Here is a 13134-nt window from a genome sequence, read left to right on the forward strand (position 1 = left end):
ATATGCTGAATATTATGTTCAGATTAATTGAAGACCTAGAGACATGACAGATCTGAAATGGTTAGAGGAAGCATTTGTGACATATGAAAGCATTTGCACTATATATGACAAGTTTTATACAACTGGACTTCTCACAATAATTACTCCACAAGACAGGAAGAAACTTACAGCAGTTATATTAAAAGCTAGTACTCAATTATTATGGCTTACTTGTGGGAAAGAGGAAGTGGAAGCCATGGAACAGCATAATCAGAGTAGAAGCATAAATATACTAAAGGGCCAATTATTAGGAGAGGGTCAGTATGCTAATTTACAAAGACAGCATCATGCACTGCCATTTAGTGTCCTTAAGGGATTAGGTTGATGAGCCTTTCTTTCTCCTTCAAAAAATCACCCAAAGTGCATGGGAAGCCTACATTGAATTTATGGAAAAATTGGCAACAACAGTGCATAGAGCAGTGGCTGATCCTGATGCTAGAAATATTATTTTTAACTGATATTTATTAAGCTCTAAATTATTCTCTGCTGCCCTCACTGTCTCTCTTAGTGTCCTCATTGTTGTCTAAGTTCTCTGGGATTACGGTTTGTAGGCTGGTTTTCTTTGATTTATGTTTAAAAACAACCTATAAGTGAGTACATGTGATAATTGGCTTTCTGTTACATGTGGGCCTGCTTGTTGTGGTTTCTGTCCTGCCCTGTTCCCACAGTCATTAGGTCCCAAAGAATCATACAGAGGTCTCCATAAATTATAAAACTGATTAGCCCATTAGCTCAGGCTTCGTATCAGCTCTTATAACTTACATTAGCCCATTATTCTAGTATATGTTAGCCACATGGCTCGGTACCTTTTTCAGCAGGGCAAATCATATCTCGCTTCTTCTGTGATCTGCGCAGGACTCAGAGAGAGAGCTTCCTTATTCCCAGAATACTCCTGTTCTCATTGCCTGGCCTCTACTTCCTGTCTGGTTGTCCCACCTATTCTTCCTTCCTGGCTACTGGCCAATCAGCATTTATTTAAAACATGATTGACAGAATACAGAATTGTCCCACACCATCTTTCTGTGTCTGGGTAACCTCACTCAAAATGATGTTTTCTAGCTCTATCCATTTCCCTGTGGAATTCAAGATGTTGTTACTTTTTCTGCTGTGTAGTACTTCATTGTGTAAATGTACCACATTTTTCTTATCCATTCTTCAATTGAGGGGCATTTATGTTGTTTCCAGGTTCTAGCTGTGACAAACAAAGCTACTATGAACATAGTTGAGCACATGTCCTTGTGGCATGATTGAGCATCCTTTGTATATATACCCAAAAGTGGTATTCTGGGTCTTGAGGAAGGTTGTTTCCTAATTATCTGAGAAATTGCTACACTGACATCCAAAGGGACTGTACCAGCTTGCATTCCCACCAGCAATGCAGAAGTGTTCCCTTTTCCTTAAAACCTCTCCAGCATAAGTTGTCATCAGTGTTTTTGTTCTTGGCCCTTCTTACATGTGTAAGATAGAATATCAGAGTTGTTTTGATTTGCATTTCTCTTATGACTAAGGATGTTGAATATTTCCTTAAGTGTCTTTCAGCCATTTTAGATTCCTCAGTTTAGAGCTATCTGTTTAGGTCTGTACTTCATTTTTGATGGGATTATGTGTTCTTTTGGTGGCCAATTTCTTGAGGTTTTTGTATATTTTGAAGATCAGACCTCTTTGGATGTGGGGTTAGTGAAGATCTTTTCCCATTCTGTAGGCTGTCGTTTTGTCTTGTTGACCATGTCCTTTGCTTTACAGAAGCTTTTCAGTTTCAGGAGGTCCCATTTATTAATTGTTTCTATCAGTATCTGTGCTTCTGAAGTTATATCTAGGAAGTGGTCTCTTGTGCCAATGCATTCAAATGTACTTCCCACTTTCTCTTCCATAAGGTTCAGTGTGGCTGGCTTTATGTTGAGGTCTTTGATTCATTTGGACTTGAGTTTTAAGCATGGTGAGAGATATGGCTCTATTTTCATTCTTCTACCTGTTGATATCCAGTTATGCCAGCACTGCTTGTTAAATATGCTTTCTTTTTTCTATTTGATATTTTTTGCTTCTTTGTCAGAATCAGGTGTTTGAAGGAGTGTGGATTAATATGTGGGTCTTCTATTAATTAATATGTGGTCCTCCTGTCTGTTCTTATGCCAATACCAGGCTGTTTTCAGTACTGCAGCTGTGTAGTAGAGTTTGGAGTCAGGGATTGTGATGCCTCCAGAAGGTTTTTTTTTTTTTACAGCATTGTTTTGGCTAGCCTAGGTTTTTTGCTTTTCCAAATAGTTGAGTACCAATCTTTTGAGGTCTGTGAAGAATTTTGCTGGGATTTTGATGGGCATTGCATTGAATCTGTAGATTGTTTTTGGTAAGATTGCCATTTTTTACTATGTTAATTCTACCTACCCCAAAGCATAGGAGATCTTTTCACTTTATGGTGTCTTTTTCAAATTCTTTCTTCAAAGATTAAAGTTCTTGTCATACAAGTCTTCCACCTGTTTGGTTAGAGTTACTCCAAGATATTTTATGCTATTTGTGGCTATTGTGAAGGGTGTTGATTCTCTGATTTCTTCCCCATCCCTTTTATCATCTGTGTGCAGGAGGACTACTGATTTTGGGGAGTTAACCTTATATCCTGCTACATTACTGAAAGTGTTTATTGGTCGTAGAAGTTCCTTGGTGGAATTTCTGGGATCACTTATGTAAATTATCATATCTTCAGCAAACAGTGAGAATTTGACTTCTTCTTTTCCAGTTTGTATTCCTTTGATCTCCTTTTGGTGTCTTATTACTCTATGTAGGACCTCAAGAACTATATTGAATAGATATGGACAGAGTGAACAAAACCTTGTCTTGTTCCTGATTTCAGTGGAATCATGGGGAGTTTCTCTCCATTTAGTTTGATGTTGGTTGTTGGCTTGCTGTATATTGCCTTTATTATGTTTAGGTATGTTGTTTATATCCCTGCTCTCTCCAAGACCTTTATCATGAAGAGATGTTGTATTTTGTCAAAAGCTTTTTTGGCATCTAATGAGATGACCATGTGGTGGTTTTTATTTTTCAGTTTGTTTATATGGTGAATTATGTTGACAGATTTTCATATGTTAAACAATCCCTGCATAGCTGGGATGAAGCCAGTTTGATCATGGTGGATGATAGTTGTGATGTGCTCTTGGATTCAATTTGCCAGTATTTTATTTAGTATTTTTGCATCAATGTTCATGAGTAAGATTGGTCTGTATTCTCTTTCTTAGTAATGTCTTTCTATGGTTTGGGTATCAGAGTAATTGTAGCCTCATAAAAAGAATTTGGCAATGTTCCTTTGGTTTCTATTGTGTGGAATAATTTGAGAAGTATTGATATTAGATCTTCTTTGAAAGTCTTGTAGAATTCTAAGCTGAAACCATCTTGTTCTGGGCTTTTTTTTTTTTTGGTTGGGAAATTTTGATGACTGTTTCTATTTCTTCAGCAATTATAGGTCTGTTTAGTTTGCTCACCTGTTCTTAATTTAATTTTGATAAGTGATATTTATCCAGAAAGTTGTCCATTTCCTTTAAATTTTCCTATTTTGTGGACTACAGGTTTTTGAAATATGACCTGATGATTCTCTGTATTTCCTCCATGTCTGTTGTTATGTCCCCCTTTTAATTTCTGATTTTGTTAATTTGGATTTTCTCTGTTTGCCTTTTGGTTAGTTTGGATAAAGGTTTGTCTATTTTGTTGATTTCAGCTCTCAATTTGATGATTTCCTGCCATTTATTTCTCCTAGGTGAGTTTGCTTCTTTTTGTTCTAAAGTTTACAAGTGATCTGTTAATTCATTAGTGTGTGATTTTTCCAGCTTCTTTATGTAAGTATTTAGTACTATGACCTTTTTTATTAACACTGCTTTCATTGTGTCCCATAAATTTGGGTATGTTGTGTGGTCATTTTCATTGAATTATAGGAAGTCTTTAATTTCTCCCTTTATTTCTTCCTTAACCAATTGATGATTCAGGTGAGCATTGTTTAATTTCCATGTGTTTGTGAGTTTTCTGGAAACAGTATTGCTGTTGATTTCTAGTTTTAAAACATGGTGATCTGATAAGGTACATTAGATTATTCTATTTTTTTGTACTTGTTGAGGTTTGTTTTGTTGCTGAGTATTGTTCAACTTTTGAGAAGGTTCCATGAGGTGCTGAGAAGAAGGTATATTCCTTTCTGTTTGAATGAAATATTTTATAGATGTCTGTTAAGTCTATTTGAGTCATAACATCTGTTAGTTCCCTTATTTATCTGTTCATTTTTTTGTCTGACTAACCTGTCTAGTGGTGATAATGGAGTGTTGAAGTTTCCCTTTATTCATGTATAGGGTTTAATGTATGAATTAAGCTTTAGAAGTGTTTCTTTTACATATGAGGGTGCTTTTGTATTTGGGCATAGATGTTCAGTGCTGAGATTTCTTCCTGATGGATTTTTCCTGTGACTAATATGAAATGACTTTCTTCATCTCTTTTGATTTATTTTAGGTTGAAGTCTATTTTGTTAGATATTAGGATAGCTACACCCACTTGTTACTTAGGTCCATTTGATTGGAATAGTTTTACCAATCCTTAACTCTGAGATGATGCCTGTCTTTGAGGTTGAGGTATGTTTCTTGTATGCAGAAGAAGGATGGATTCTGTTTTCGTATCCTATCTGATAGCCTGTGCCTTTTTTATAGGTGAGTTGAGTCCATTTATATTAAGGGAAAATGGCCAGTGATTGTTATTGTCTGTTAATGTAGTTTTTCTTGTTGGTGATATCAATTTGTGTGTTTTTCCCTTCTTTAGGATTTGCTGCTATGAGACCATCAGTTGTCTATGTTTTTGTTGGTGTAGCCAACTTCCTTGGGTTGGAGTTTTCCTTCTAGTATTTTCTGTAGGGCTGGGTTTGTGGCAAGGTATTGGTGAAATCTAGTTTTGTCATGGTATATCTTGTTTTGTCCTTCTATGGTGATTGAAAGTTTTGCTGGGTATAGTAGTCTTGGCTGGCATCCGTGGTCTCTTAATGTCTGCATAATGCTTGACCACGAACTTCTGGCTTTCTTTGTCTCCAATGATAAGTCAGGTGTAATTCTGATTGGTCTACCTTTATATATTTCTTGGCCTTTTTCCTTTGCAGCTCTTAATATTCTTACTTTACTCTGTATGTTTAGTGTTTTGATGATTATGTGGCAAGTGGACTTTTTATTTAGATCCAGTCTATTTGGGGTTCTGTAAGCTTCTTGTATCTTCATAGGCATATCATTCTTTAGATTGGGAAATGTTTCTTTTTTTACTTTATTTTTAATGAATAATTTATATGGCATATTTTATTTTATTTCTTCTTTTTTATTAAAAATTTACACCTCCTCCCCTCCTCCCATTTACCTCCCCCTCCCCCCTCCACTCTCCCTCCCTCTCCTGTCCGAAGAGCAGTAAGGGTTCCCTGCCCTGTGGGAAGTCCAAGGTCCTCCCCCCTCCATCCAAGTCTAGGAAGGTGAGCATCCAAACAGGCTATCCCCCCCATAAAGCCAATATATGTAGTAGGATCAAAATCCAGTGCCATTGTCCTTGGTTTCTCAGCAGCCCTCATTGTCCGCCATGTTCATGGAGTCTGGTTTTATCCCGTGCTTTTTCAGTCCCAGTCCAGCTGGCCTTGGTGAGCTCTGATTAGATCAGCCCCACCAACTCGGTGGGTGGGTGCAGCCCTCGCAGTCCTGACTTCCTTGCTCATGTTCTCCCTCCTTCTGCTCCTCACTTAGACCTTTGGAGCTCAGTCCGGTGCTCCAATGTGGGGCTCTGTATCTAACTCCATCCATCGCCAGATAAAGGTTCTATGGTGATATGCAAGGTATTCATCAGTATGGTTATAGGTTCTGGCCATTTCCAGCTCCCTCTCCTTGGCTGCCCAAGGAACTAGCTGGGGGCATCTCCCTGGACACCTGGGAACCCCTCTAGAGTCAAGTCTCTTGCCAACCCTAAAATGGCTCCCTTAATTAAGATATTTTCTGTGCTTTTGAGTTGAACTTCTTTCCCTTCTTTTATACCTATTATTCTTAAATTTGGCCTTTTCATGGTGTCCCATATTTCCTTGATATTTTGGGTTAAGCTTTTGTTACATTTAATGTTTTCTTTAACTGATGAGTCTATTTCCTCTATTGTCTATTTCCTCTATTGTATCTTAAGCTTTTGAGATTGTTTCTTCCATCTCTTGTATTCTATTGTTCAAGCTTGTGTTTATGGTTTCTGATCATTTTCTTATAATTTCTGTTTCTATAATTCCCTCAGTTTGTTTTTTCTTTATTGTCTCTATTTTATTTTGCGAGTCTTGAATAGATTCTTTCATATGTCTGATTGAATTTTCTTGGTTTTCTTTAGGGATTTGCTGATGCCTTCCAATTTTTTGTTTGTTTTTTTCTTACATTTCTTTAAGAGAATTTCATATTTCTTCTTTAAGAGTTTCAAACATTCTCTTGAAGTTATTTTAGGTCATTTTCTTCTGCTTCATCTATATTTGGTTGTTGAAGTCTTGCTTTTGTAGGGTCTTTATGTTTTACTGGTGTTTTGTTGCTCTTTGTGGTGTTGTATCTGTTCTTACTTTTTCTACTTATCTGTTCCTTTAATAGATATGGTTGGGGTTGTCTGAGATTCTGTTGAATAATCTTGTAGGTGCCAGTAAATCCAAAGCTCAGATGGTTGTTCCTTGTGCCACAGTCAGTGACACAGTTCTAGTTACCCCCTTTGGTTACTCCATGTTCCTGGAGATAGCTCAGTGCTCCTGTGCTTTGCTCTGCTCCCTTGGAGTTTGCTGTCTCAGGCCTACTTTGGCCTAGGTTACTGGCTTTGACTTGTTTCTGTAAATACTGGTCTGGATCCCCTCCTGCAGAAGTCCCTGGCTTAGAGTTGGTCCTGCCTTAGAGTTTCCAGTCTTGGGTATACCCCGAACCACAGAGGACATGGTTCAGGCTTACTCCTTCAGAGGTCCCAGACTCACACTCTGATCTGCAGAGGTTTCAGGTTCCTGCCTATTCCCTTCGACATGCCAGACCAACACCTGGACCCACAGAGGTCCTGGCTCAGGCCTACTCCCTCTGAGGTCCCAGACTTTAACCTGGCCCCATAGAGAGGTCTGGTCCCTGCCTACTCCCTCGGAGGTCCCATATTCACACCCTGACTGGCAAAGGTCCTGGCTCAGGCCTAGTTACTCAAAGAGTCTAGACTCATGTCCAGAGCCACAGGCTCCTGGCTTAGGTCTACTCCCTTGAAGGTCCCAGATTCATTTCCTGATCCTCAGAGGTCTTTGGCTATGGCTCACTTGCTCAGAAGTTAGTCCCCTGTACCTGTTCCAGTGGAGTTCGCTGTCTCTGGACCAGATCACTGGCTGAATCCTTATCTGCCAGTGTCCTGGGACTGGATTGGCTCCTGGCTCCTGCTCCCATGGAGCTTGCTTCTTCAGGCCCACTCTGGCCTAGGTAGCTGGTTCAGTCCACTAGAATATTCTAATTAAGTCTTTGGCTTTTGAGAATGCTAAAACAATATTTAAATTGTCCCTAGGAGGCTCAGGGAGCTCTGTTAGAGCAGTGATTTAAAGCTACTGCTGGTATTGGACCTACAGGGTATAATGTTAACGTAATTAGGTTAAGTTTTAGCTGAAGGTCTTAGATCTCAGAATACAAGATGCTTTAACTGTGGAAAATTGGAATATTTAAGGAAAAATTGCTATCATTCTGATACAAAGAAAGATATATCTTTGGAGGATGATCAGAATAGAAAGCCTCAAACCACAGGAATGTGGAGATTTTGGAAACAAAGTCTGGGCTAATGTATCTAGATTAAAGAGAAAAATGCATAGTAATCCTTTATCATTGGGACTCTAGATGATGGGCTTAGTTCAGGGTCCAGAAACAAACAACACTTCCTATCAATTTCCTGCCAGGGATGGAATGACTCATCAAGAGAACTATCAGGGAAATATAGGCTAAGCATGGAGATTTAATGGATGCTACTCCAGCAAGCTCAGCTTTAGAATTGGCAGTAGGTAAACATCTTACATTATGTCCACAAATTCTTTGTTATAGGATAGCTACTGGGCTTAATGGTCCTCTTTTTCCCAAAAGAGTAGAAACATGTTTGGGAAGAATCAGTTTAATGTCTCAAGGATTTATTGTATGCCCAACAACTATAGATGAAGGTTACCAGGGAGAAATTAAGATTATGGATTATGTGAAAAGGGCAATTCAAATAGAAGCTGGTGATAGAATTGATTAATTATTATTATGCCTATATTTAAAAGGCAGGCAGCTGCACTAAATAGGAGAGGAGGTTTTGGAAGCACTAGGAAAAAGGTATTTTGGCAAAAGGTCATCAGTGATGAAATGTTGAAATTAAAAATAAAATAAAATGGAACTGAAATTGAAAGATTATTAGATTCTGGTGCTGATGTATCTCTAATTTCTCAAGAATTGTGACATCCAAATGGCCATTGCAAGAAGTTTGTACTCAATTTGTATGCATTGGAACCTTATCACAGGTAAAAGAGTGTCACGTGGGTTAAATGCACAGGGCTTGAAGGACAGGTAAGACTATTAAAGCCTTATGTGTCTGATATATCAATGAATTTAAGGGGGGAGAAATTTATTACTACAATGAGGAACTAAAATTAATATTCCTACAATTTCAAAATCAGCTCCTAAAATGATTAAAATAGGGCATGTTTCTGGAAAATATCTTGAAAAAAAATGTCAGGAAAAATACCAGGCTACACAGGTTGTCCAACAGCAGGACAAAATGAGAACTGACTATCCAAATTTGGAGTAAGGGCTACTACCACCAATAATCCAATTGCTTTCCCTTTAAAAGGTTGACTAGAAAGCCTGTATGGGTAGAGCAGCGGCCCTTTGCTAAAACAAAAATTGCAGGCACTTGAGCATCTGGTATAGGAACTGTTAGATGCTAAGCACATTGAGTCAACTACAAGTTCTTTGAATTTTTCAGTATTTGTAATAAAAAGAAATCTACAAAATGGAGAATGTTGACTGATTTGGGGACTATTAATAAGATGATTAAACCTATGGTTTCCTTATAGTCTGGAATTCATTTAACTTCTATATTACCTAAAGATTGGCCAATTAGACTAATTAATTTACAAGATTGCTTCTTTCTATTCCCTTACAAGGACAATATAGAGAAAAATTTGCTGTTATACTTCTTATTTAAATCACAATCCAGTCAGCAAAAAAGATATCATTGTAATACCCTCCCATAGGGAATTCTAAATAAATAAACCAAATATTTATCAATATTTTATAAATCAACATGGAAGTGGTATGTAAACAAGAGTTCCACAATCTATTGTATATCAGTATATGGTTGATATTTTGCTGTTTCTGATAGAGATATATTAGAAAATTTATTTAATGTGGTACGGAAAATTTTGCCCTGCTGGGGATTACAGAAATATACAAAGAGAAGATTCTCTTAATTATTTAGAGGTTAAAATTGAATAAACAGAGAATTCAAACACAAAAGATACAGATTAGAAGAGATAGATTACATGATCTTACTGATTTTCTAAAATTATTGTATGATATAAAGCTAGTTGCAGCCTACTATTGAACTGTCTGTCAAAGAGCTGAGTAATTTGTTTCAAATTTTCCAATGTGACTTATATTTAAATAGTCTAAGACATTGAATAGCTGAGGCTGAAATGGAATTAACCCAGATAGAACCAAAACTACAAAATGCCTTTGTGGATCAATAGGATCTCACAACCGATTATTTTAGTAATTTACTTTCCAATCTTCCTACTGGACTCATCATCCAAGGAGAGGATAATATTTTTGAGTGGATTTTCTTAGTTCACAAACAGAATTAAAATTAAAGAATTATAAAGAGAAAGTTTCTAATCTAATCATAAAGAAGCATAAGACTTCATCGACTGTCATGTGTGGATCCAGTAGAGATTGTGGTATCCTATACTAATGCTAAAATTCTGCAATTGTGTGTTGGCAAAGAGCTTGTATTAGTTTCTTAGAAGAAATTAACAACAAATACCCCAAAAGTAGGCAGATTGTCTACCAAAAGAAAGGAATGGATTTTTTCCTGCATAGTGAAAAGGACATCTATTTCTGGGGCTCTTACATTTTGTACAGATGCAAATAAATTGAAAATGGTTGGTTATAATGCAGGGAATATCAGGAAAGTAACTCAAAGTCCATATAATTATGTTCCAAAACTAGAGCTGTTTGAAATCTTGATGGTTTTGTTATACTTTAATGAACATCTTAATATAATTGCTGATTCTCAATATGCAGAAAGGTTGGTATTGTATATAGAAACTGCTGAACTTGCTCTGATAATTCAGAATTGACTTTGACTTTTATGCAACTAAAACAGGCAATCCAAGAAAGAAGTTGCTCCCTTTATATTACCCAAATGCAATTTCATACTGGGTTTCCTACATCATTAGCAAATGAAAATGAAGAAATTGATCAATTATTGATAGGAAATGTGTTTGAAGTTTCAGAATTATATAATGATCATCATGTTAATAGTAATGACTTAAGGAAAAGATTTTCCATTACTTGACAACAAGCTAAGGAAATTAGAAAAAAATCTATACTGCTTATTCTTTGTATAATAAATTTTCTTCACCTGAAGTAACTAATCCTAAAGGTACACAAAGAAATTAAATTTGGCAAAAGAATGTATTTCGCTTAGCAGGATTTGGAAAATTAAAACACATTCATCATACTATTGATATATACTCTGGATTTCAATGGGCATCTGCCTTAAGCTCTGAAAAGGTTGTTTCTATAATTAAAAATTTATTAAAGAATGGCTATGATGGGCATATTGATACAAATTAAAACTGATAGTTCCCCAGCTTATGTCTCCTGTAATATGAAACAAATTATATTACAACATAAAACACATTACATGGATATCATATAATCTTATAGGACAAGCATTGTAGAAAAATCTAATTGCACTCTAAAGGAGATGTTTGTTAAACAGAAGGGGGATATGAGGACCCACAGGACATACTGCAAAATTTTTTATTAACCATAAATTTTTAAATGCTAATAAATCTGGAGCAACTGCTGAAAAATGGCATTGGGCCATAGAAAAAAATGCTGAATTAAATTGACCTGTGTACTGTAAGGACTGTTAGGAGAATGCCTACAGAGCTACAACTGACTTGCCTTCTGAGTGTTTTCTCCTAGCCTTCTTTGATCTGTGTTTGGTGATTGCTATCCTATTTGGTACCTTCTCTTTGAAGTGTTACCTTAAAGTTCACTAGGGATTCAAAGTCTATGCAAAACTTGATTTTGGAAAAAACTTTTGGAAAAAACTGGTGGTATTCATAATAAAGAATTTACATTTTGTATTGTCCCTTTGAGAGACTCAGATATGATATTTAGGAATCTGGAAATGAACTTGTTAAAACTTGGATATAGTTAATAATAATTGGGTTAAAAATATAAAATGTCTCAAGCTAACAGAGAGCATCTGTCTGAAAGAGGCTGCAGACAGAAAGGCTAAAATCATTTTTAGAGGGACTCTGCATTCTTTTAATGGACCTGTGTGAACTCACACCCATTCCAGAACAATTTACATACTTGGATTAGAATTCAAATTTTTTTATTCCTCTTCCAGATGAAAGTGTATCTGGACACAGTGGAATAATGATTCATAAGAATGAATGGCCCAAAAGAGGGAAAACACAGAGAAGATATGAAAGTGATGTTCATCAGCCACCAGGTATGACCATACCAAAAAGCAAGACAGCCTTGTAAGATGGAGGATAATGTATAAAAAACAAGAAAGGTAAACATCAATGCAAGGATATTCTGTGTGGCTCTGGACACAGGGGAGGTTCTTCTGGAACCATGAAAACTGTGGATGTATTGAACCCTCTGCTTGTGTTTGTACAGAATGACAATCATGAAGCTACTAGACAAGATGATGAGCAAAGAAAAAAGGACTTCAGGGAACACTACCAATATTGCAAAGAGTAAGTCACTTTCATTGTACAGTACAAGACAGCAGTATCCAAAATCTCGTGTTCTTGTCATGTTTTTGTCAGTCTTTTTAATAAATGGGTAGTTAAAGAAAATGAATTGCATGAATATATAGAATACCCAGAGTAGGGAAATGAAGCAACCAATATACTTGGCAACTTTGACTTTATGATCCTTCCAACAAGATTCTCTGGGACTGATGACCATTGCCTGGAATATACTCAGGAGGCAGGAGGTTCCAATGGACACACTCCTGCCAAGTCTTTGAATGTATAAAATTAGGCTACATCCAAAATTATTCAATAACTGCTTCAACAGAAAAGAAGTTATTGTGTGGGGCAATCCTAAAGAGAGAATGATCAAGACATTGGCTGTTAATAGATTGATAAGGATCAGATCTGTGGGTTTTAATGAACACTTTCTATAGTAAAGGACTATATAGTAGAATATAAGAGAAAAATTTCCGAGAATTCCAATTGTTGTTTGTGATAAGAAAACGAGTCCAACTATGAGTCTCTCTACTTGCATCTTGTGATTCAGCATAATTTCCTTTAGATTATGGGCAAGTTGTTTGTCTTGGCAGAATGAATAAAGTAAATACTTGTAGCTTTGTTGTGGAAGAAGAAACCTTTAATTCTAAGAGTCTTAAACAGAGGATCTTTTAATTTCAATAGTTGATGGCTAGCCAGAACAACATAAAAAAACTTCATTCCAAAATTATGATAGTAGTTATTTTCCATATATGTTATTCTAACATTGCTCAATACTTCAAAATGAATGTATTAACAGAAGAATATTCATTAATTTTCATAGAAAATGTAGCATTTTGGACAATATGATGTTGACCTGCAAGAAACAAGGCAAAATGACAGCCCATACAAAGAAACAATTCCAGAACATACTGATATTGAATAGACATTATATAAGAAAATACAACTTCAATAAGGAGCACAAAACTTAAACACATCTATTCTTAATCTATAGCTTATGTAAATTAAAATATAAGTAATAAGAAATGTATATTATCATTAAGAATAATTTTATGGTCCTGTGTCAGAGCACAAGTTTTTCTATCTTGTCTCAACTAGATCCATAT

At 36.2% G+C, this 13134-nt stretch overlaps 1 protein-coding gene across 1 annotated transcript; it reads right to left on the minus strand.

Moving 5' to 3' along the window:
- Positions 1–11648: 11648 nt before the first annotated feature.
- LOC119821802 (vomeronasal type-1 receptor 4-like) lies at positions 11649–12566 on the minus strand. The gene has a single exon (XM_038340918.1). The coding sequence runs from the start codon at positions 12564–12566 to the stop codon at positions 11649–11651; it is 918 nt and encodes a 305-aa protein (XP_038196846.1).
- Between the last annotated feature and the right edge of the window lie 568 nt (positions 12567–13134).

This window comes from Arvicola amphibius, chromosome 8, assembly GCF_903992535.2.
Source record: "Arvicola amphibius chromosome 8, mArvAmp1.2, whole genome shotgun sequence".
Classification (NCBI taxonomy): Eukaryota; Metazoa; Chordata; class Mammalia; order Rodentia; family Cricetidae; genus Arvicola; species Arvicola amphibius.